The sequence below is a fragment of the Lissotriton vulgaris genome, chromosome 6 (genome assembly GCF_964263255.1).
Source record: "Lissotriton vulgaris chromosome 6, aLisVul1.2, whole genome shotgun sequence".
Lineage (NCBI taxonomy): Eukaryota > Metazoa > Chordata > Amphibia > Caudata > Salamandridae > Lissotriton > Lissotriton vulgaris.
The window spans coordinates 1,543,751,562-1,543,777,209 of record NC_141694.1 but is presented as its reverse complement, the minus strand read 5'-3'; the positions used below and the strand labels follow the sequence as shown (position 1 = coordinate 1,543,777,209).

Genomic DNA, 25,648 nt, shown 5'->3' with positions numbered 1-25,648 from the left:
CTTAAACAGGGCCTCACGCCGCAAAACCTGCCCGCCCTGCCCCCTTCAGACTCAATAGGGATGCCAGAGCCTTAATTTCCCCTGTCCCCTAAACCCAAGATGACGATTTACTCTCTGATGATGAGGCTGGGTCTTCAAGACCGTGGGGTCCAACCCCAACCCCCCCCTCCACACACCCCCCCCCACTTCCGATCCCGATGTTGCAGTTTAGGGTCAAATATGCTGGACCCTGATGACATCTTCCACCCCAGTCTTCAGAATGGGTACCCGGGGAGAAAGTGGCACATTATATGTTAAACTGCCTCTGCAAACCTCTTGACAAAGAGGCATGTAGTTACCTGCGGGCAGAATGTCACCGCTCAACTTGACTCGCCAAGGTCGCTTTGACCCCAGACATTTCTCCCAAAATGGCCACATTTCTGGCCAAGTTTATAAAAATCCCAAGAAGGGCATAGATCAGTCCTAGAGGGTGTGCCAGGATAAGCTTCTGGATGCCATTGGTCCCTTAACATAAATATTGGACATGACAGAAGATGCCTAGTCTTCTGGTGCTCTGATCTCCCCAGAAGCACTCTCAGGATGGGAGAGGCAGATGATGATCTTCCTAGGTAACACCAACTGCGTGATGCCCACAGAGGTTCCAGCTCCGTTGCCAGCCCGCTGGTAATCACCATAACAGTGTAGATCCAACGCTGCTAAACGCAAAACTCAAGGTCGTATTGTTTGGTGGATGCGGAGGCGCACCAGTGGACTCCTGAAGACAACGCGCTGGGGTGCAAACAGCCGGTCGGCTTTCACACTGACATAAGATGGCGCCGGTCGGCCGAGACCGCCAAAACTGTCCGAGAGCCCAGGAATAGTGCCGCACCGGAGTGCTGAGGAGGCTCGAGGTGGTGGATGTGGCCGGGAGCAGTAAAAGAGGCGTTCCGGTGAGCAAGTGCAGTGAGAAGTGCTGCGGGAGACGCGACCACTGGAGGGCCCACCGGACACAAGGGAAAGCAGCCTCGAGGCGGTGAGCAAACTGTTGCGGCTCCTTGGGTCACGTCAGCTGTGGGCTCCCGCCAGCAAAGTGAAAGGGGGCAAGGAAAACAACCACCGGGAGGGGGAGGGTAAGCTCCTGTCTCGGCTTGCCAGACTTAAAAATGGCGGCCGGAACCCCTCTAACGAGAGATCACGCAGGTGGCACCCCCGCAGCAGGGGGAGGGGGGTGGGGGAGACTGGAGAGAGTCATTGAGGCACTTGACAGGGCTTAAGATGAGGAACAGATGGCCCAGACACAGTGAGACACAAACACCCAGCACATGCCTGACCTTAAGATGGCCGCCATGAGTCATCTCGAGGAGACCCACCATTTCAGGGGCTAAGAAGAACCTGGGCACATATCAGGGACAACTGTCTATGAAAGCGTCCGTTCCCTGCAGCACAAAGAGGGACACCCAGAGATAAGAGGGGCCTGGAACTACTTGGCGGTGGGCAGCGTTCGCATCTATGCCACCTCAAAAAGCAGTGACATGGGTGTCAAACTACGTCGGCTGATTTTAACTCCTAGGTCAGAATCCCTTGCCTGACCCCAAGATGCCAGCTACAGTGGTCCCTACCACGTCGTGCTACTACTCTGAGAAAAAAAAGGACATCGCCAGACCTTGAACAAACCCCCATCCGGCCTACCTATCAGGATACGAAATCTGTGAACCTACCTCTGACCGTGGAGACCTAGCTTTTTGACCGATGCCCGGAGCTACTGGATAGCTAAAAAGGAGATGGGCTGTGGACTACCCCTTCAGCCATCACCCACCCAGCCGGTCTTTGGGCAGAACTTACTTCGTCTCTCCGCTGTATTCTACCTCCTACCCCTTTACTCCACCTCCTTTCTCCTTTACGCTCCATTTATCCCTCCTCTTTGCTCTTTAATTGTTTTCCCGTTGAGACCTAGCTGCTTGGCTGATGCCCGGTGGAACTACCTGATAGCTAAAGAGGAGCTGGGCTGTGGACTTCCCCCTTGGCTGTCACCTACCCGGCCAGACTTTGGGCAGACTCTCCTTCGTCTCTCTATCCTGTCTCCCTCCTACCCCTTTACCCCACCCCTTACCCTTGTAAGCTCCATTTATTTTGTCTTCTATGCTTTTGAAATGGTTTTCTAGTAACTGATGTAATTTTGGGGTACCTTATGTAAAGCGTTCTGATACCTCCGGGTCTTGCCAGCGCTATATAAAACTCAAATAAATAAATAAATAAAAAAGTGGTGATGCACTTTGTTGATCAAGGTCGACTTCAAGCTCGGGGACCTCACGTCCTCGGAAGCAGGAGCAGTGGCCCAAGGGATGCTCTTTGGGGAATCCTTCATTAAGGAACTGAGTAAATTTGTTAACACCTTTACCTCACTAGACTAAGCGCAGTCGTCCATCAAGTGGGTTTTGCCCACCTGCGTTTGCCAAGGGGCCGCTCGCCTGCCGAGGTGCTACCCACTCTTTCTCCTGAGGGCAATGTTCCATGTGAGGCTCCTACCAGGACCAGCGCTTCACCAACTTCTACCCCAACAATGGTCAATATTTTGGAGTCAGAGACTTCAAGAGACAATCCAACAACCCCAATTCCGTTGTGTTAGTCCTCTTTCCCTGGTGCATGTCGGGGGTAAACTAGCATTCTTTCTCCATGCGTGGAGAACCATCACTTCGGACACTTGGGTTTTGTACACAATGCAGGGTTTCCAGATAGAATTCTATGGGAAGCTGTTCAACCTACTGGCCCAAGACAGATTCATTTTTCCACTCAGGAGGCTGTGGTTATAGACGCAGAGATTCATTCTTTTTTGACGAAGGACACTTTCATCCAACGACCATCCACCCTCACAGGTTTATCATCAATGTTATTCTATTGAACAAAGGCATTGGAGCCAACAGCCTGCCATCAATTTGTGAGAATTCAACGAATAGCTGGTGTAATGCCATTTCAAAATGGAGGGCATTAACCTTCTGTGGGACGTGTTGCACCAGTTAGATTGATTGGTCCACGTGGCCCACATGGACGCTTATCTGCCGATTCCAATCTTTCCACCTCACCAGCAGTTCCTCAAGTTTCTTTGGCACCACAAGGAGTTTCAGTTTTCCAGCCTACCATTCGGGCTCCCATTGGTGCTTTATCAAGATTCGCAGACCAGTGGTCAAACACCTTCGGGCGCAGGGGATGCACCACATTATCAACTCTGAGGACAGGCTATTTATGGCCCAGTGTCACTGGCAGCTCTCAAGACAACTTCAAACATCGGTAGACCTTCTAGAGAGCCTGGGTTTCATGATAAACGAGAAAAATCTCCCCCCCCGCCTCCCCCCTCCCTGGGTACATCCCAAAAAGCAACTTTTTGGGTTTTGTCGACTCTACCACATCCTCTCGTGGTCTTCTGTCTCAGAAAATAACAAAAATCAAGCAGGAGCTAAGGAGAACCCTGGCGAGGCATCACATTTCATTGCCCGCCTGGTGGGGATCCTTTCCTCATCCATCCAAGTCCTCCTCCCCACTACTGGACCCTTTAGTGATTCAAAGCCTTTCATCTTCGAAAGGGACTCCAGTACTCCCAGACGGTGGCCCTTTCAGACGAAGTGAGGGAGGAAATCTCTTGGTGGCTTTCACACATGGAAGCATGGAATGGAGTGTGATCTTCGGGTCAGCTCAGGACCTAGTCAAAGTCAGATGCCAGCAGGACAGTGAATTTTCCATAGGGTGTTCTTGGTCTCAAGAACAGACTTTGTATATCAGTTACTTAGAGCTCCTGGTCGGCTCCTTTTGCGATCCGATGCTGGACAAGAGACAGGATTCAGTGGTGTGTTCTCCTCAAGATGGATAATGTCTCAGAAGTCCGATACATCAATCATCTGGCGGGCACGCAATCCAAAATGCTTTCCGACATGGCAACCAATTTTTGGCAATACTGCCTGGAACATCAGGTCTTGGTAACCAAGATATATCTTCTGGGCTGGAAGAACCAAGTGGCGGAGTGGCACTCCTGGCACTTTCAGTATTCCAGCTTGAGGAAGCTCCATTCAGAGGTCATTGCCGAACACCAAAAACAGTGGGGCCCCTTTTTGGTGGACCTATTTGCCTCTCAGCTGGACAACCAGCTATCCCAGTTCTTCAGTTGGAGGCTGGAAGCGCTAGCGTGGCAGAAGGATACCTTTCTTCAGGATTGGACTCCAGAGAAGGGCAACGCATTCCCCCTTTTTGGGATGATCACCCGTGCCTCAGCCAAGATTAGGGGGCTGGGTCTGATCACTTCGATGTAGAGATTTCAAGTATGGTTTCCTATTCTTCTGGAACTTTCTGGGATTCTCCAATCCAACTCCCTCTGTTTCTACATCATCTTCTCAGTTCGGATCAGCTCCAGCACAGTCTAGTATTGGAGGATCTCCATTACTGAACCTGACCCTTTGCATGCTGGGCCTAGGCTGCTACTAATCCAAAACTGAATGCCAATACTGCCAAGTGATTTCAATGCACTTATTTAGTACCAAGCATATGGACAAGACTATATGCAGGAAGGAATTTATCTCTCAGAATTAATCAGTTCAAATCTGCATTTTATTTGCACAATTCTTCTTTTATGTATTTTTCAAAACATTCGACAGATTTGTTCAATTCTCTTATGGTTTCCACGTGGAAACCATAAGAGAATTGAACAAATCTGTCGATCAAAGTGATTCATATCAAAAAATGCATATCTATGGTTTCTCTCTCATATATTGTATATAATTGTACAAAAAGTGTATTGTCTTTTATAGTGTTAGTAGTTTGAATGAGTTCACAGTATGATTGCAATGTCTTTTTGATATGAATGGTGTATATAGGTGAGTTGTGACATGATTATCTTTTGTATTGTTTATTTGTAATGTGCTTCAAAAAGTATCTTTGAAATGAAAAAATGTTTTGAAAAATACAAAAAAGAAGAATTGTGCAAATAAAATGCAGATTTGAACTGATTAATTCTGAGAGATAAATTCCTTCCTGCATATAGTCTTGTCCATATGCTTGGTACTAAATAAGTGCATTGAAATCACTTGGCAGTATTGGCATTCAGTTTTGGATTAGTAGTTAAGGCAGGGTTTGGCCTTACTGTCTGGAAACCCATACCCAGTTTTGGTTTATCTATTGGGCCTGGGCTGCTGGCATAGAGCTGGGGAGGGGTTGGACTGGATCCCAAAATGCCCTGGAGGATTACAGGGGACTGAGGTGGGTCCAGGGTCTTTCGAGACAGGCTGAGGATATCTTACCTAGGGTCTGGGCTGATAGCACCATCAAGCGGTACAAGCCAGCTTGGACTAGATGGACATGTTGGTGTCTTCAACAGTTGGTTGTAGATGCAGTTTAGGTTCCCAATTTTCTGGCTAGTCTGGTGACCGAGGGCTTGGCCTATTGTTCTATCAACACTGGTCACTCCGCCATATTGGCGGGCCACGTTCCGGTGGAGGGCTGTCCAGTGTGGACACCCTTTCATGCGCCGTCTCCTTAGAGGAATCAGTCTGCCTTTTCTACAAGCACCTCAATATTCAGTACTCTGGGACATCAACCAAGTCCTGAAAATATTTTTGTCGTGGCAACCAATAGGTTTTAGTCATGTAAGGAACTTTCAGCGAAGTTGGCAATGCTGTTATGCCTGGTATCCTGCAGGCAAGTCTCTGATGTTCGAGCCCTAGATATAACTGGCAGGATTCCCCCCCCTTCCTCCTTCGCTTACCATTAGTATATGGCCAAAGTCAAGCTCCAGGACTATTTCATACCCAGCTTTACAAGATTCTCCTAAGTTATTTGTGATGCCATGTCTCAAAGTGTATGGGAAAATGTCTGAGGAGTTCAGAGCTCCCAATGAGACAACTCCTATTGCACTGCGTAAGCCATATAGGGTGGTGTCCCACTACTGCACAATGGATGTTTTGGTTGAGGCAGGAAATCTGCATCGATCTTTAAGTTGTTTTAGCCCACTCTGCGAGAGGGGGTATGGCTTTTAGGGCTTTTACCCTTGGGGCACGCCTAGGTCCTCGTACTCTATCTTTAAGAGGTTTTATTTCAAGCCAGAGCTAGATAAAGCTCATTTGGTGGTGAACAAGCTTTGAACCAGCATAATCCCTGGCTCCGGTCCACACTTGGAAAGAAAATTGTTCTTAACGTGTAGGATAGTTTCAATTCCATTAAGGACATGGAGGCGAGGATTATCCAACCCGTACGTTTTTTTCTCTCTGAGGAACTCACCCTACAGAGTAAGTAATATTTTTTGAATTTTTTTATTTAGATCCGAATAAGGTCATGAGGTTGTCATGTTGCTCTTTGGAAATATATTTTGGTGATACAGTTCCCTCTAATGGAGAGACATTCTGGTAATTCTTTGTTCATAGGATGGGAAGGTACGAAAAAGGATCCGTGAGAACAGTACAGCGGCTTGGGATGAAATAGTAAGTCTCAACAGAGGAAGGACTATGTGCAACATAAACAATCCAGAATGGACACCATTTGGGACCTTTATTGTTATTGGATTTGCTGTTGTGTTTGATACATTCCTAGGGGTACTTTGGTCTGGTAGTTTTTTTTATTCACTTTTTAAATGTGAAAATGGCTGCTGTAATAAAAAGTGAAGGAAGTTGAAATCATAATCCTCGCCTCCTATCCTTAATAGAATTGAAACTTTCATACACATTAGTTTGGAGCAATTCTCATTATAGATGTTACTTCAATATACTGTGATTAAAACAAGATTGGTAATTAATATGAAGAAAACCAAGACGGTGTTCAGCTACCAAAAGGGCAAACATCAATGGTTTATTAAAGGGGCAGGGGTAGAGTAATTTACCTCCTACAGATATCTTGGAATCCTTTTTGTTCAAACTTAGATTGGAAATCCACAGCACAGTCCTACAGATACGTAATTTCAACAGTCTCCATTAGTTATGTTATGACCCACGTTTTAAAAGCCTTTAAGGCAAGGCAATGGTGCAAACAAAACTTCCTTATGATAGAGAGGTTTTCTGCATGAGTGGATTTTCTGATTGGAAATACGGTGGAAGGACACTATCTTAAAAGACTTATGTCTTCCTCAATCATCCATGGTACAAGCAATTCGAATCAAACTTAAACTTTTTCTTTGACAGAGTTGACAACATCTCTCACTTTTGTACAAATTAGTTTTTAAATAGTGATCGGTTATGGGCTGTGAGGGTTAAAAAACGTTTAAAGTCATTTTATATTTCACTTTCTTTACACTCCCCCACTACAGGATTGCCCTAAAAAATGACACGGATAGACTTAAATATGAAAATGGAGATTTTATCTAGAGAAGATAATAGGTATTTAGGTAAGAAACCCTCAGTAACCCACTTATTGGAATCCTGTTGTAATGAGGATGTGCATCAGTACAATACAGGCTTACCGGATCCTGGCTTTTAAAATATTATATTGAAGTATATACTGGGCATTAACCCTTCATAATATGATATGAAATTACCCAACGCGATTCTGAGTTGGTGGTTTCTTAACTGTGGTTTAAATATGAAATGTACTAGGCAGCATATTTTATTTGATTGTTGGTTTTCTGTCGGATAAAGGCACAGACTCCAAAAGCCCCTTTTAATTAAATAGGATATTGAAACATTATGTAGCTCTTTGGTTTTTATGTGCTATGCGTTCTTTGGATGTAATAACTGAAGTTGGAATTTTTTTATAAGCAGTTAGGAAGGAAAATTGAGGGGAATAAACATACCTACTATTTTATTTTAGTATATGTTGTTTTTTAATTCATTGTTTAACACACGCATTTTGTACCTTTTTAATGTTGTTACATAGGCCTGTGGTTAAGAAATAGTTTACTGGACTGTACTCCGAACAAACTTAACATTTTTACTACTACGACATAGGTTGCATGTAACAAGTTTAGAATTAACTTTTTACCCGCCAGGTGGCAAAGAAATAAATTCCCACAAAGTGGAGTCTTTCAATTTCTTTCTCTGCTCAACAGTATAGTATCAGTCATTGCAATAGTGCACATTTTTGAAGGTGGCTTTGGAACAAAAGATTTGCCCTTTTCTAAAGGGCACATCCTTCTCCTTTGAAGATATCTAATTAAATTAGGATAAAAGGTATACACGTCCTGTTTCCTACAATTGTCAGAGTTCTAAGCCAATTAAATGCTTTTTTAGAAAAGTGAAAGTACTGTAGTAGTATCTCGATAGTGCTGCATCACTACTGCGGTGCCCACATAATTCACAAATACAACCTACAATTACAATATCCACACAATATCTACACAAATAGTATTTAAAAACAAAACTAGCCATGAAACCCTGAATCCATATTTTAAATCAAGAATAATTCTTTGATTTAAATGTTATTTCAACATTAGACTGGGTAAGAGTGGTCTGCTTAATTCAGACACTCTGTTCATCACCACCTCCTTTTCTGACTCGTTTTTGGCCACTATAGGTGTGGCAGGGTATACTCAGACATGAGTCCCTTTCTCACTGCACCATCAGGATTCAAGCAAGCCGGGCCGAAGACGGCTGAAATGCCAGAAACCGGTCCCCGGTAGCTTGTCTCCTTTCTGGTGAAGAATTGGCTTGGTAGTTTAGTCTGCCCTGTTCCCATGATGCACTGGGCCAGGGACAGACTGATTTGCATATAGCCAGGTTCTGAGCTGGGATGGTGCAGTGAGATAAATACCGGTGATGGATCAAGCCCTGATCTTTGGACTGGGTAAGAGTGGTCTGCTTAATTCAGACACTCTGTTCATCACCACCTCCATTTCTGAATCCTTTTCTAAAGGGCACATCCTTCTCCTTTGAAGATATCTAATTAAATTAGGATAAAAGGTATACACGTCCTGTTTCCTACAATTGTCAGAGTTCTAAGCCAATTAAATGCTTTTTTAGAAAAGTGAAAGTACTGTAGTAGTATCTCGATAGTGCTGCATCACTACTGCGGTGCCCACATAATTCACAAATACAACCTACAATTACAATATCCACACAATATCTACACAAATAGTATTTAAAAACAAAACTAGCCATGAAACCCTGAATCCATATTTTAAATCAAGAATAATTCTTTGATTTAAATGATATTTCAACATTTTACAGTGGTTCTATTGAGAAACTACTATTGAAAGCAAAACAATCACAAAAATGATGCAGACGTTTATATTGAACTTATACCAGTCGTAAAAATACATCGGAACCAAAAGAAAAGTTAAAATAATACCATAATAAACAACTTTATATGATTGAAAACAAATTAAAAGAACATACAAAAATATCAAAGGTTTAAGATTAGTTCTAGTTAGGAAAACATTATTTCTATACAAAACCAACTTAAAATATACAAACCTTCGAAATTCAAACGTTATAAGTATAACTTAAAGTTATAATTTACGCCCCGCCCAAAACTTACTATAAATCATGCACCTACGTAGAGAGTGTTTCCAACTCGCTAGCCAGACTAAATTAACTGTAACTCGGCCCTGTACCATGCACACTCTAATCATAAAGTGTATCATTTCAGATGTCGTGGTGGTGTTGTGAATGCTATGATTTCACATAGAAAAAGTGATATAATATTTTAGGATATAGGGTATAATCAGTTCACGGGCAAGGCGTGGGTTATAGTTAATTTAGTCCGATTGTGAATCATGTTATAAAAAAGGTGGAAGCCAAAAGGTGCTGCTGGAAGGCCAAACAAAATGAGCATACATTTCGGCAACACATTTAGAATTAATGGACAGCTTTAAACACCCCCTAAAACTGACCTGAAGGTCCAGTTGTAGTCGTCAGAGAGCCGCTCCATTAGGTCAAACTGAGGTCCCGGCACACTGCATATAGGGCGGTTCCAATTGTCACGTACTCTCATATACAGATTTCTTGTGTAAAAGTTCTCAAAGTCTTGATAAAGTGGCACGAAGTCCTGATTTAAAAACATGAAAAACAAATTCTGTCTCAGAGTTCTGTGTTGAGAACTTCTATCACATGTGATGTTTTTGATGAGATAAACAGTGCGGCACCCATTAGAATTTCAGCAGAGGAAGATGAAAGTTTTAAATTTAAATCCCTCCAAAGAGCAAATGGGGAAAATGTTTGTTAACCACCTATCAAAGTCACTATGTGAGCAGGTTGACACAAGGTCGTCTAATATGTACGCCTGCATGAAGGTGGATATATATAATGGTATGTTACAACCTGGTTTAAATATTTATGGGCGGGGAGGGGTGTTGCCAAGATGGCAATCGAGGCAGATGTCTCTGCCTGAGCTCCTTTCAGGCCTGGCATAATCCATCAACATCCTGGGTCCACTGGACCATCCTGCTGCCTGAAGGGGTGACTCGTCGTCCCACCCACCGAACCTCCTGGCAATAAGAAAACATACCTGTAACTTCAGTTATCCAGTATTGGTATCTTTCATAGATTCACATGCTTCGAATCATCCCAACCGACGAGGTGGGAGTCTCGCGGTACAATAAAACATATACTTTACAGTCATATCAACATCACATTATAGGCTACAGTAGATAGCAAGTCACTACATTAGCCTATCTTAGTCCTTTTGTAAAAAGAACCAAACTTGGAAACCAACCAATCAGGCAGCAGCACCCTCTTAGAACCTTCACCACAGAGGGGCAAACCCTCAGATTTTTGTAGCACAAGTGACAGTTAGTATGCCATAATGATAAGGTAAGCCTCTCCGGGGAGGAGGATGGGACGCATGTGAATCTATTAAAGATAACAATACTGGATAACTGAAGTAACAGATAAGTAACTTGCTTTCTTATCCAGTATTGGGGAATCTTTCATAGATTCACATGCTTCGAATCAGAGTAGCTAGCAGTAAATAATACATAGATGCATAGAGGGTGGTGGATATCATAAGAAGAATCCAAAATACACCACATCAAGCAGGCATATCTGTACTGAAATAACTAGTAAGCCATACATATACCCAACTTTTGGTTAAGATTAATAAAGAGTTGTACAATAGCAGAAACAATATATTCCCATTACAAGGCTTACCTTATCTAAAAAGGTTTCGTAGTACTGCTTGTCCAACTGCTGACTCAGCCTCTGTGTCAAGATCCAGGCAATAATGCAGAGTGAAAGTGTGCACACTTTTCCAGGTTGCAGCACAGTAAATCTTATCCAAAGACACACCAGCAAACAGTGCTGTAGATGAGGACACTGCCCTGGTAGAATGAGCTTTAGGCTTATTTGACAACGGATGGCAAGCCTTGGAATGACAGAAATGAATAGTGGATGCAATCCACCTTGAGATAGTAGCTTTTGACACTGCTGATCCTGGCTTGTTACCACCATAAGAAGGAAATAATTGGTCAGATTTTCTGATGGATACAGTTCGAGATATGCAGAACTTCAAGCATCTTTTGACATCCAAAGAATGTAAAGACTTTTCCGCCGAAGGAGACGGATTAGGAAAGAAAGTCCGCAATACCACAGGTTTGTTGAGATGAAATGAAGTAGGAACCTCAGGTATGAACGTGGGATAAGTCCTTAAAAGAACATAATCATTGGCAAATTTCAAATATGATTGTCTTGTAGTTAACGCTTGTATTTCACTCACTCGTCGGGAAGAAGTGAGTGCCAAGAGAAGAGTTGTCTTCCACAAGAGATATTTTAAATCCTCGCTCAGCCCCACCCTCAACGTCTACATGAGCCCCCTCGCAGCTATCGCACGCCGACACAACCTTAAGATAATCTCCTACGCTGACGACACCCAGCTGATCCTCTCCCTCACCAACGACCCCGCCACCACCAGAGCCAGCCTCCAGGAAGGAATGAAAGACGTCGCAGAATGGATGAAACTCAGCCGTCTGAAGCTGGACTCAGAAGACGTAAGTCCTCATCCTGGGACCATCCCCCTCGACCTGGGACGACTCCTGGTGGCCCCCTGCTCTGGGCACCGCCCCCAAGCCCACGGACCATGCACGCAACCTAGAGTTCATCCTGGACTCCTCCCTCACGATGACCAAGCAAGTCAACGCCGTCTCGTCATCATGTTTTAAAACCCTGCGCATGCTCCGAAAGATCTTCCGGTGGATCCCCACCGAAACCAGGAAGACGGTCACCCAGACCCTCGTCACCAGCCGACTGGACTACGGGAACACCCTCTACGCTGGAACCACAGCCAAACTACAGAAAAGACTCCAGCGCATACAGAACGCTTCTGCACGACTCATCCTTGACATCCCCCGTCACAGCCACATCTCTGCCCATCTGAAAGACCTGCACTGGCTCCCTGTCAGCAAGAGGATCACGTTCAGACTCCTCACCCACGCACACAAGGCTCTCCATCACAAGGGCCCCAAATACCTCAACATCCGCCTCACATTCTACACACCCACCCGCCAGCTCCGTTCCGCCAGCCTAGCCCTTGCCACCGTCCCACGTTTCCGCAGAACCACCGCCGGAGGAAGATCCTTCTCCTACCTGGCGGCCAAGACATGGAACTCACTCCCCACCTACCTACGGCTGACCCAGGACCAACTCTCCTTCAGGAAACAACTCAAGACCTGGCTATTCAAGCGGTAGTGCCCCCCCCCCCCTTCCCCCCCTCCTCCCAGCGCCTTGAGACCCTAATGGGTGAGTAGGGCGCTCTACAAATATGTTTGATTTGATTTGAATCGGCATTATGAATGGATTCAAATGGATGTTTCATCAGTTGCTGTAGCACCAGATTCATTCTCCATTCTGGAGGAGGAGCTCGAATAGGTGGAAAAGATCTAAAAAGGCCCTTCAGGAACTGCTTAAGGAGACGATTGGAACAAAGTGATGGCGCTCTTGAAGATAGTCTGTATGTAGAAATCGAGGCCAGGTGCAATTTAACAGACGCAAACATGAGACCAGACTTAGATAATGACAATAGATAAGCTAGAACCTTATCAGGAGAACATTCCAGGGGATGTAAGTTGTTGTTGGTGCACCAGTAACAGAATCTCTTCCATTTTAAGGCATAGGTCCGTAATGTAGAAGGGACTCTTGCTCTAACGAAGAGGTGTGGCGCCGCGGCTAGGGTGACAGACTCTGGAATCTGGGGATCAAGGTTCGATCCCCGGCACCGGCGGCAGATTAGCCCAGCACCATGTGACTCTGGGCAATAGCTTGCCTAATCTTCCCGATGACCCCCAGCGCCTAGAGACCCTTACCGGTGATTGTGCGCTTTACAAACGTGGATTATTATTATTATTCAAAATATCTCTGCAGTCTTGAGGCAAGTCTATATCCTTGAAGTCTGTGAATCTAGAAACCAAGCATGGAGCTGCAGTGGAGCTGGACAAGGATGGAGAATCTGGCCTTCGCTCATGGACAACAGATTCAGTAGTGCTGGAAGACGGAATGGTTTGCACTTGGAGTGAAGGAGAAGTTCTGTGAACCAGTGCGGACGTGGCCATTTCGGTGCAATTAGAATCATGCAGCATGGTTCCCTTTTGATCTTGCTCAGAAGTCTCGGGATCGAGGGAAACGGAGAGAACGCGTAAGCAAAAATTCCCATCCACCTCATCATGAAGGCGTTTCCCCAGGAGCCCTTCTCTGGTTCCCAACTTGCGAAGAATAGGCACTTCCGATTATTTTTGGAGGCAAAGAGATCCAGCTTCGGCTTACCTCACTTCTGAAAGACATTCTCCAGAATCATTTGATTCAGTTCCCATTCGTGGCAGGATTTTGTTGTCCTGCTGAGATTGTCTGCCAAGGTGTTTTGGACTCCTGGAAGATGTTCCACCTTGATTGCAATATTGTGCAAGAGAAGCCATTTCCAGATGTTTTGAGCTTTTTGGGACAGAATGTGAGATCTGGTACCCCCTTGCTTGTTTAAATAATGCATGCAAGTGGTGTTGTTGGTTCTGATGAGAACTGTAGAACCCTGGAGTCTTGCCAGAAAAGACTGCAGAGCTAGGAAAATGGCTCGAAGCTCTAAAAAGTTGATGTGCATCTTTGCCATTGCTGTAGACCATCTTCCTCTTATGCTGAGATCCTGAAGATGGGCACCCCAACCTTCTAGGGAGGCCTCCGTAGTGAGTATGAAGTCCGGAATCAGAGGCTGAAAACTGAGCCCTACTGAGACATTTCTGGAACACCTCCACCAAGTAAGAGTTTTTCATAACTGGAGTTACTTGGACTAGGTCTTCGAACAAACCAGAGATCTGGAGCCAATGATTGTCCAGCTCCTCTTGAATTGGTCTCATCTTCAGCCGCGCAAGAGGCACTAGCAGAATTGCAGATGACAAGATCCTGAGAAAAGATTTGATTAGTCTCACTGAAGTGAACTTTCTTTTTAGGACATATGATGCCAGAGAGACAAGGCGAGTTATTCTTTCTTTGGACAAGTATGCTTTGTCTTGAAGAGTGTCCATTTTTGCTCCCAAAAATATAATTACTTGGGAAGGATAAAGGCTTGACTTCTGGACTTTTAGGGAGAGGCCTAGAGAATGAAAAACTTGCAGACATTTTGCTGTTGCGTGAGAAGCCTGACGAAAGGATGGAGCATTTATCAGCCAGTCATCCAGATATGGGAATAATTGGATGCTTTGCAGCCTTAGATGAGCTGCTACCGGAGCTAGAAATTTTGTGAAGACTCTCTGAGCAGAGCGTAGGCCAAATGGGAGAACCTTGAATTGGAAATGTGCACCAGCCACAGTAAATCGTAGGAACTTTCGATGTTTGGGATGAATCGGGATGTAGAAAAATGCATCCTGAATATCTAATGTTGTCATGAAGTCTGCATGATCTAGCAGGTGGGGGATTTCTTGGAGTATTACCATGCGTAAGGAATTTTTCTTAAGATATTTGTTTAGCATTCTCAAATCCAAGATTGGCCTCCAATCCCCATATTTTTTCTTTATCAGAAAAAAGCGAGAATAGAATCCCTTTCCAGTTTGTGAGCGTGGTACCCTTTCGATCGCTTCCTTTGACAACATAGCTTTCACCACCTTTCTGAATAGAGCAAGATGCAGTGCGTTTTTCTTCAGAGGTGGATGAGGGGGAAATTTGGGAAATTCCAGTGCGTGACCAAATCTTACTATATACAATACCCACTTGTCTGTGTTGATTTTTCTCCAATTCGAGACATTGTGAAAGCCTCGAGATTTCGCATACTTGTGGCATATCTGGTGCAGGTGCAATGAGATTGTCACTGTCTTCTGGCAGAATCTCTGCCCTGAGGTTGACGTTTCCTGCCTTGTTGCCTATAAGCAGCCGCCGGGAGATTTCTATAGGACTGTTGTTGCTGGTATCCGTAACGACCTTGGCCACCCTGTTGTTGGTACTTCTGGTAACCTCCACGAAAGGTGTATGAGCCTCTGCCCCTTGCTCCTCAAAGGAGTTTTTCTATACTGCAAGGTACCCAGCGACCTAGCAGTATCGTGTCCTTTTTATTTCTTGCAATGCCTCATCGATGTGTTTACCAAATAATAAATCGCCGTCAAAAGGCATGTCCAAAATCTTTGTTTGAACTTCAGGGCAAAAGTTAGTGGATTTCAGCCATCCTTGGCGTTTAAGGGTAGCTGCTCCTGAAAGCCGACGAATTCCCAGAGAAGCTATATCCATAGAGATACCAATGACTTCAGAAGCAGCTCTTTCGCCCTCCAGGAGAATCTTTCTTGCTTCTATCTTTTTATCATCAGGCAGATACTCTATATAAGGTGAAATGTCCGACCATAATGGTCGATCATATCTACCTAAAATTGCCACACAATTCGTAGCTCGAACTGTTGTGCCTGCCATGGTGGTAAAGCATTTGCCGATGTTGCCAAGGCGCCTACCATCCTGATCAGGAGGAGCCATTATCGGGGCAGAGGGATTCCGAGATTTCCTCTGCGCTGCCTGAGATATGACGGAGTCTGGTCTTGGGTGACCTGAGAGGCAGGCAGGGGCGTCTGGCGCCTTGTATTTTTTGTCAATCCAAGGGAGGATTGCCAGAACTGAAAACGGAGTCTTCATTATTTTCACCCCTTCCTCCCAGATATGGTCAATTATTGGAATTGAGCCAGTTAATTTTCTGTTCTGGTCTTTAAAATCATACAGAAAACATTGTCTTTTGTACTGGCATTGACAGATGGAACCTATGGGCTACCCTTTCCATAATAGCATGAAAACCTCTGATGTCCTCAGGAGGGGAGTGAACAGCTTGTGGAACTGGCGAAGCTGGCGTTGGTAGAAGATATTCGTTCCATTCATCCACAGTAGTGGGCGAGTTTGGTATTTCTCCTTCTTCGGCCACCGTGTCTCCGTCATCATCCTGATGGAATTGTGGGGGTACAACCACCTGGGGCTCTGAGACAGGGTTAGTAGGGGGTCGCAGGTTGCACTTCTGTAGGTGCAAGTTCTCCTGCCGGAACTGCGACTGGAGGAAAAAAAGAGTATTATAATCCTTTAACATTGCTAATAAGTCTTGTAACAAAGCTGCAGGCATCTGAACCATAGGTTCTTGGTGGAATGTTTCTTGAGGCCCTCTTAAAGACTCACAGGGCTCATAAAATTCCTCTTTGTCCTCATCCTCCTGGTATTTTATCCGGAATTGAGAAGGGTCATGTGCTTGTCCAAATGGATCGTCATCATCAGACTCCTCCAAATAATGGCTAGGAGGTAGAGGTGAAATCTGTGACACATCCCGGTAAAATTGCCTAGATGAGGTTCATTTGGAGCTTAAAACTGGCGTGATTTGTAAAGACGGCGGCCTTTTACGCTTGAGCGTAGCTGAAATGTACATAGATGGCGAATCCGAATCTGTAGAAATTGCCATAACGGATGACGCAGTCGACGTTGAAATCATGGATGACGTCGACGGAAAAGTCATAGTTGACGATGTGGTAGTCGATGTCAAGGACGCTGTTGTCGACGGTGGGCTCGTCCTCGAAGGTGCAATCATCGTCGACGGTAGCGTCATCGACGGTGGGCTCGTCGACGGGACTTGTAACATAGTTGATGGCGTACTAGTCGACGAAAGGTAAATAGTCGTCGACGACGATTCACCTTTCGTCGACGACGGGACCAGTATCGTCGACTGATGTAATTATTGTCGACGGCGCAGTCGACGGAATTCCGTCGACGATGGAATTTTCTTCGACGACACTGAAGGTTCACTCACCGTCTGAGGAGATTTTCTCGTCGACGAAGCAGTTTTAGACGTCGACGGAGGCTCAGGAAGGGATTTTGAGGCAGATTTTAATTAAATATTTCCCTTTTCTCCAGATTTCACCTCAGAAGAGAAAGAAGACTTCTCTTTTTTTGAGGAAGAGTGACCAATCTCAGAATGAGATTTCTTCATGGTCTTACTCTGTTTTTCTGGTGGATCTCCAGACCTATAACTCTTCTTGGCCAGAGGGGTGGAAGCTTGAGGCCTCACACTGCCTTCATCTCCAGATACCACCTCAAACTTCTCCAGCCATACCAAAAGACGTCCTTTTCGATCCTTCAAGGTCTTGGCAGGAAAGGTTCTACAGATCCTGCAATCCTTGACCTTGTGTGCTGGGTAAAGGTAATAGATACATTCTTTATGTGGATCCTCAAAGTGTTATCTCTTCTTCCCACATGAGGAACAGGCCATGAACAAGCTGTTCTTAGAAGAATCAGACATCTTCTCACAAAGAGGTAAAAGTAAGGAAAAACTGAGCAGAGTTCAGGGAGACTCCCTAAAACACGAGGTGCGGAAGAAAATCTGATAGTTTGCCTCTCTGTGGGGAAGGTTCTAAGAGGGTGCTGCTGCCTGATTCGTGGGTTTCCAAGTTTGGTTCTTTTTACAAAAGGACTAAGATAGGCTAATGTAGTGACGTGCTATCTACTGTAGCCTATAATGTGATGTTATTATGACTGTAATGTATATGTTTTATTGTTCCGCGAGACTCGCACCTCGTCGGCGGGGATGATTCTAAGCATGTGAATCTATGAAAGATAACCCAATACTAGATAATTAACCCTGACACTGTTTCTGCTACTTGCAGCTGAGTGTGAGGTTTCTCCCCATTACCGAGAGGATACTGAGCAGGACTCAGCCGCAGAATGAGCTTGGCCTGCGGGCGGTGCATGAGAAGCCCAGAGACTGAGTCGAGGGTCCCGCCACCCACCCTGGCAGCTAACTGACTCCAGCGTTGTTCCTGGCTGCTGCTGCTGCTGCCTCCGTGCAACAGGGGAGATTCAGACTGGTGCCACATCATGCCCTTGTAGAGCTGAACCGCGCATTGGCACCCCGACGGGAGACTGGAGACCCCCTCCCACTGTCCACGCAGGTCTGAAAATTGGTGTTGGCCGACGGGGTCAGAGATGCACACCTCGACGCAAACCTGGGCGTGGCCAGGAAATTTGGGCAAAGCGAGGTCCTCACCTTTATGGTGCGGCATGGTTGAGGACATTTCCGGAGCGGCCTGAACTGCTCTTTGTGCCGTGACTGTCTTTCACAAGCGGGTGCTTGGGAGAAGATACAACGCAGACCACTGAGGCACCCCTGAGGCATACCTGCATCTGTTGTGGAAAGTTAACAGTGACGCCCCAAGATGGGCCTACCAGACTGTAAGCTGCTTGGGGAGCCTTCTCTTGTTGTTAGGTGGGTCTCCTTCTGTGTTCGGCGGGGCCCATCATGTGTGATGCCTGGAGGATCCCCATTACTGAATCTGGGCCTTTGCCTGCTATGCCTAGGCTGCTGGCATAGAGCTGGGGAGGGGTTGGATTAGACCCCCAAATAGAGGTCCTCCACTGTGGGGGACCAGTCAACTTGGATTGTCCTGCGCAGTTGGTCCCGTTGTGGGTCTTATGTTGCAAACTGCCTGGTCCTGTAGAATTACAGCCCGGACCCAAGTGGTGGGGCCCCTGACCTGCAACCTGAAGAGAAGAGGGAGGGGGCGTTGTGCAACCGCCTCTGGTGACTTCCCTTGGACCTGAGGTGGTTCCGTTCGGGTTGGTGCTCTGGGGGTTCTCAGCATTATCTGCTACCGGGTAGGAGCCCCTGTGCATATCGCCTGCTGCTGGGTGCAACCCTGCCTTGGGGTAACAGCCTGGACGAGATCTGTGTGGCTATTTCACAAATTGCACACAGTAAAACGCCAGGCACTGACAGACACCCATAGAATAATATTCCACTTATAGTGCTACTTTAACACCTAGGATCCTAGAAGTGTACGTACAATGAGGAACGTGACACTAGATACCTGTCATATACACTTTGAGAGTCCCTCATAGTGATGCTCCCGAAACCGGACCACGATACCCTGGATGTGCGGTTTTATAGACCACTTTTGATGTTGAATCCAGATTATAAGATTCTAGGGAAGGTCCTTAACAGATTACTTCCCTTACTAGGTGCTTGAGGATCAAAATAGTTTTATAGCTCGGTGGAGTATCTTTCTCAATGTCTGCCAACTGCTGCTACTAATTTGGTGCGAATGGAGGACAACAGGTGTTCCACTGGCGGTGTCACCTGATGTTTAGATAGCTTTTGAAACCCTGGGGTGGGATTATTTGTTTGCAACACTTGAGGCAATTCAGGTGGGGTCAGGCTACTTCAGGTGGCTCAAAACCCTGTATGGGCGACCTTGTGCAAGAGTCAAGACAGGCAAGTTTATCTCTGGTAGTTTGATGTCTGCTGGGGTACTTAAGGGGTTGTCCATTGTCTCTGCTGCTCTTTGCTTTGGATATGGAGCCGACAGCCTGTCAGCTACGAGTGGTGGTGGAGAACTGGGGGATAGAGGCACATAGCACCCATAACGTGGTCTCGTTATAAGTGGATGACACATTGATAAACCTACTAGACATGGAAACCTTGCTACTATGGGTAATGGCATTATTAGCCAACTTTGGGGCGATGTCGGGCATCAAGGTGAACTAGGCTTAATAAGTCCTGCCTGTTTCCCCTCTGCCCAACTCAAAGCCTGACAGAAGCACTCTCCCCTGGGCATATCTTCCATGGCAATACAATAATGTTAAATATTTAAGCGTACAGATCTACCACTTTGATGCGGACCTAGAGGAGGGCAACTTGTATAAAACTCTTAGCTCAGTGCGCAGATCCCTGCCATTCTGGATATCTCTCCCCCATCTCCGCTGGGCCAGGTGGCCAAATTAAAGATGTTGGTACTATAGAGGCTTTTATATTATTGTTCAGCCCTCCCAATCATGCTCCCCTCACATTTTTACTCAGCCCTTAAATTGCTACCGGTGGAACTGATAAGGGGTGCAGGCAGGCGCAGAGTAATTAGATAAACTGTACAGTCCATTTCAGGTGGGGTGGGCCCCTGAGATTGGCTGTTGACCCCCGGCTCCAGCTTACCATGATTATCATACCAAATGGGAATTGTCAGATGTAGCTGGCAGAAATATGTTCAGGGTTGAGGAGACACTCCCCATATTCACCCTGAATACCAATATGGCAGATGCGACCCTACAGGACATTATTAAACTCAACTACGTGACTTGCTGCAGGGAGGCTCAAGTGACACGTTGGGGATCTACATACGTGTTTCACCCCTTTTCTGAGATCATACCGGCAGGGCAATTTCTGACCTATGGCGCTCTTCACCACATACTCTCTTCCTATTGGGGGAAGGAGCGAACAGAACTTAAGCTTGCACTCCCACTACATAGAATGCTGTCCATGGGGTTACATGCAGCCCTTCTGGCGCAGGGACGGAAATCGGTTAATAAGGCTAGGGAGTGATGGGCGCTGGACCTTCACATCCCACTAATGGACAGTGGATTGAGTCTCTGCAGAAGGTTAAGGACGTTTGTTGAAATTTGTGCTTTCACTTTACCGAATTTACCTACCTGCCCCAAACATATCTCACCGCATATAACAAATGTTTCCCACAATGAACCCAGGGTTCCCTAGATGCGGGGTATTAGATGCAGGATTCCTCCAAGTGGTGTGGGACTGTCCAGTGGTGGGGCGAGTTTGAGAAGAGGTACTGAGGATAACATCAACCTTGGTCGATCAAGTGGTTTCACCCACCCCGAATATTGCCTGTTGGGAATCTGGCCCAGGGATAAACAGGGATAAATATCGCCACAGGTTTTTTGAGCTGGCGTTCGTGATGTGCAAACGCTAGATTGAAATGATGTGGAAATCACTGGTGGCACCGGACGTGGCGGTCTGATTTCATACTCTGCAACACTGAGCCAAGACAGCAGTAATGATGGAGGCCTGGAGAACGGTGTCGTGACCTGGGTCACTAGGACCCTGCAGCACAAGTGTGGGGGTGGCGGACACCGGACACCAGTTCCGGTCAAGCAAAGGAAGCTGGGGGCCGAGCAGAATGACCAGGGCATGAGGCAAGACGTGGTGCACCAGCGCTGAGTACTAGACAAATAAAAGTACCTGAAATAAGCCTGTGTGTCCTGTTGTGATTGGGCTGGAGCAGAAGAAGTGACAACTGGCAACGAGGGTGCGTGTGGACTGAGCACACGCGTGTCTGCAGCCCGACGATGACGGAAACGAGACCAGGAGCTCACCCAGACTCGCAAGGCAGGGTGAAGACACGACGCGAGAGCCCACCTCTGCCGTGCCAGCAACAGTGAAAGCGGTTGGACTTCACCCGGCAGCACCGCTGGTAAGATTGGGTCTGATCGCGCTGGAAGGCTGTATGAAAGTGAAAGAGCGCGCGAAATCTCACGGGAATAGAAGCGGCCATTGCGAGGTCAGGCTGATCGACCAATCCGGGCTCGATATTAGACGGCGGCCATCTTAAAGTCAGGCAACTACCGGCTTGGCCCCAAAATTGTGCAGGATTTTGGCGGCCATATTGAAATCAGGCGAAAGAAACCAATAAGAAGGGCAGAAACGACGGTGGCCATTTTAAGACCAGGCACCAAAACAAAGGCGTGCACAAAAGGTCAAAGTGCCAAGAAAGCACAATAAAGAATAAATAAGCACATGTAAATGCAGACAAAGGAAAGGAGTGGAATGTGCAGAGGAAATAAGTAGATAAATAACAGATAAAGTGGCAAAAAGAACACAAGTGTCATCAGGAGTACAAAGAAAAAGGAAACAAGCCCAAGCAAGTGCAAAAGAAAAGCACAAAGGCGCAGAGGAGCAAGTGAATGTAAAAGAGGCAACGAACAAGGGACATTAAAGAGTCAGAGAAAGCGATCAAGGAAGATGGCTGAGCAAAAGGTGAAAAGCAGAGCGCCCAATATCACATACCTCTCCCATTCAATCTGTCTGAACCGCAAGTAGGGATTAGATGGGAGAAATGGATGAGGAAATTTGAGTGATACATGAGGGCCACGGATGTAATAGAGGCCAAACAAATGGATCTATTTCTAACTCTGGTCTGAGATGAGGTAGATGACCTGCTAGTAACGCTACCAGCAGAGGAGACGTCGACATACAAAGGGCTAATAAAATGTCTGTCAAGCACTTTTGACCCCCAGAGAAATATTTACTTTGAGAGATACACCTTCACAATAGCCTTCCAACACGGATGAATCGATGGATGAGTTCGCTACAAGACTGCGCAAGCTAGTGACACACTGCGAATTTGATAAATTTGACAATGAACAGGCAATTCGCCTGCGCATCATTGAAGGTTGTCATGACACAGACTTCCGGACGAGAATACTGAAGGAACTGACCTCACTGGAGAAAATATGGTCATAAGCAAGGGCAACGGCGCAATCAAAGCAAATGGAGCAGGGAAAGGAACGGTGAGTAGAACAGGCACACCGCATGGCGGAGAACAACCGCAAAAAAGGGTGGAAAAAAGGACAGAATGAACAAGGGCAAGGAAGCCTCAAGAGTCGACCTGCTACAGATGCAACCTTGAATTCCCGCACAAAGGCGCGTGCCCGGCCATGGCCAGACCTGCAGAAAGTGCAATAGGAGCAATCACTTTGCCAGCGCCTACCTGGGACTGCAGTTCAGAAGTGAAAGAGGAAGACCGGGAAAACAGAGGATGACGACGAGCAGGCATGTCAGACACTTAGAAACGATAAACAGAAGCTCATCGGCCGAGCCAGGAGAAGACGAGGAGGAAGAAAAGGTGGAACGCCTATACCTCATGTCTGACACGATTGACATGACAAAGGAAGAAGACAAGAGTGGAGAAAGCATTCACCTGGTGAACAAAAGTGAAGTAAAGAAAACAGAGTGACCATAGACGTAGGACCTCACAAAACCAGGTTCGTGCTAGACAGCGGAGCAACCTGTAACATCATGTGCGTGTCGGAATATGAGCGAATGGAAGTAAAACCAGTATTGAGGCCATCAAACGTTGACGTATTCACGTGGGGATCAAGAAAACCAGTGCTGAACATGGGAAAATTCACAGAGAATCTGACATACAAAGGACAAACAACAAGGGAGGAGATGCATGTACTGAAAGGTGACATCCCAGCCCCGTGCTTACTGAGCAACGTTACAGCGCAAGTGACGGGCCTCCTCGAAATGACGTACAATATGTCAGAGAAGACAAGCATCCTGCGAGAATACCCACGACTGCTCCAAGGACTAGGTAAGTTGAAAGGACGACAAATAACGCTGCACATCAATGAAGCAGTTAAGCCTGTAGCTCAACATCACCGGAGAGTAACCATACATCTCCAACCACAAGTAAAGGAAGAAATTGAAGCGCTACTAAGTCAGGATATCATATAGCCAGCCGAGGGACCGACGCCATGGGTGTCGCCAATAGTGGCGGTGCCCAAGAAAAACACATCCAAAATTTGCATCTGTGTCGACATGAGAATACCGAACACAGCAATTGAACATGAGAGGCACCCCTAGCCTCACCTGGATGACATGATTAGCTGCCTGACAGGCACACTGCATTTCTCCAAGTTAGACTTGTGTAAAGGATATCATCAGCTAGAACTTGACCCTCAGTCCAGATACATCACAACATTTTCCACATCTCCTGGGTCTTTTCCGATACAGGCGTCTGAGTTTTGGGATATCGTCGGCTGCCGAGATATTCCAGGAGACAATCCGGCAAATAATAAGGCCGGTAAAAAACAGCCTGAACTACAGTGACGACATCCTGGTATTCGGCAAATCAGACGATTAACATGACACAGCACTGCGGGACGTATGCTCTCAGCTAGAACAAGCAGGGTTGACACTAAACGAAGACAAGTGCGAACTGGGGCGAGATGAATTGGTGTTCTTTGGACACATCTTCTCCAAAAAGGGAATGCGACCAGATCGCAGCAAAGTGGACACACTAGAGAAGGCGAAACACCCAAAGGATGTTGCAGAGGTAAGGTCATTCCTTGGCCTCGCCAGCTACTGTGCCAGATACATAAAAGACTTTGCCACGGTGAGCACGCCACTGAGGGAACTAACGAAACAAGGCCAGACCTTCATATGGACAGATGAATGCAGCCAGGAGTTTGAAGCAATTAGACAAGCAGTGACAGCAGTAGACCACCTCGCATACTTTGATCCGCTGCTGTACACAGAACTGTAGATTTTAGCCCCGTGGGGCTGGGTGCGATATTAGCACAGCACAGACCGGGCAAAGAGTCACCAAGGTGCGTAGTAGCATACGGAAGCAAAGAGGCTGTCTGACATCGAGAGAGCATACTCTCAGCCGGAGAAGGAGAGTCTGGCAGTGGTGTGGGCATTTGAGCACTATCACATGTTCATATTTGAGGAACTATTCACCATAATAACTGATCACCAGGCACTGGTGACGATCTATGGAAACTCCAATGCAAAAATACCACAGAGGATACAGAGGTGGGGAATAAGACTAATGGACTACAACTTCAAAATCATCCACAAACCAGGAAAAGAACATAACCCGGCGGACTACATGTCAAGGCACTCTCTACCACACACCCGTGAGGCAACATCAATGGCGGAAGAATACCTGAACTTTATACTAAAGCACAACACTCCGGCATCGATAAAGATGGAAGAACTAGAGCAAGAGACTAAACGGGATCCAACGATGCAAGCGATCAAGACGATAACAAAACAACAAAGATGGAGGCACGTCAACAACAACAGCATCATGGAACAAGCATTTACAATGCAATGGTTTCGCCTATGGAAAAGTTTGAGCTATTGGCATTGCAAATGACAACATTTTTATTTATGTGTTGGTTTTGAAAATAGATAAATAAATGGCATTGTCATTTACAATGTCAATAGCTCAATCTCTTGCAAATGCGAGACCTATTGCATTTGCACCCACACAGAGCCACATGCACCCACACAGACAGGACCACACACAGACGGACGCAGACAGAAAAGCAAACACAGAAAGGGCACACCACACAGACTCTCACTAGCAGGCAGGCACGGGCAACAGAAAAGTACAGGGAAAGAGACAGACGGATACACGAACAACCAGCGCCGGAACACACCGTGCCGGAAATGGAAGGTCCACTCTCCCCCCTGACCAGCATCCCGGAAGCAGACGGCCCCTCCGATACTGTCTATATGTCCCCCCGCCCCTGTGGCAGCAGTGGCGCCATCTTAAATCACATATGTGACCATTTCTGGGATGTTTGGATTTCAACGAATAGGAAGCCTATTTGTGAAGATGAGGGTTAACAGGTACATTATGGTCAACAGTTGCCTACTCTGAATTCTGCAGAGACGCACGTGTGCCCGCCTTCTTAGGACTTCTAATAATAACCTTGTTGCCCGTGCCAACAAAGGCCTAACTTCAAAATGAGACGTCTGACCT

At 46.2% G+C, this 25,648-nt stretch overlaps 1 protein-coding gene across 1 annotated transcript in view; it reads right to left on the bottom strand.

The window, feature by feature from the left end:
• SPTLC3 (serine palmitoyltransferase long chain base subunit 3) overlaps nucleotides 1–25,648 on the bottom strand; it is a 748,918-nt gene that overhangs the window by 439,867 nt on the left and 283,403 nt on the right. Inside the window, exon 3 of the mRNA XM_086927721.1 lies at nucleotides 9,776–9,930. Coding sequence (XP_086783847.1) covers nucleotides 9,776–9,930 — 155 coding nt within the window. The remainder of the gene's footprint in view (nucleotides 1–9,775; nucleotides 9,931–25,648) is intronic.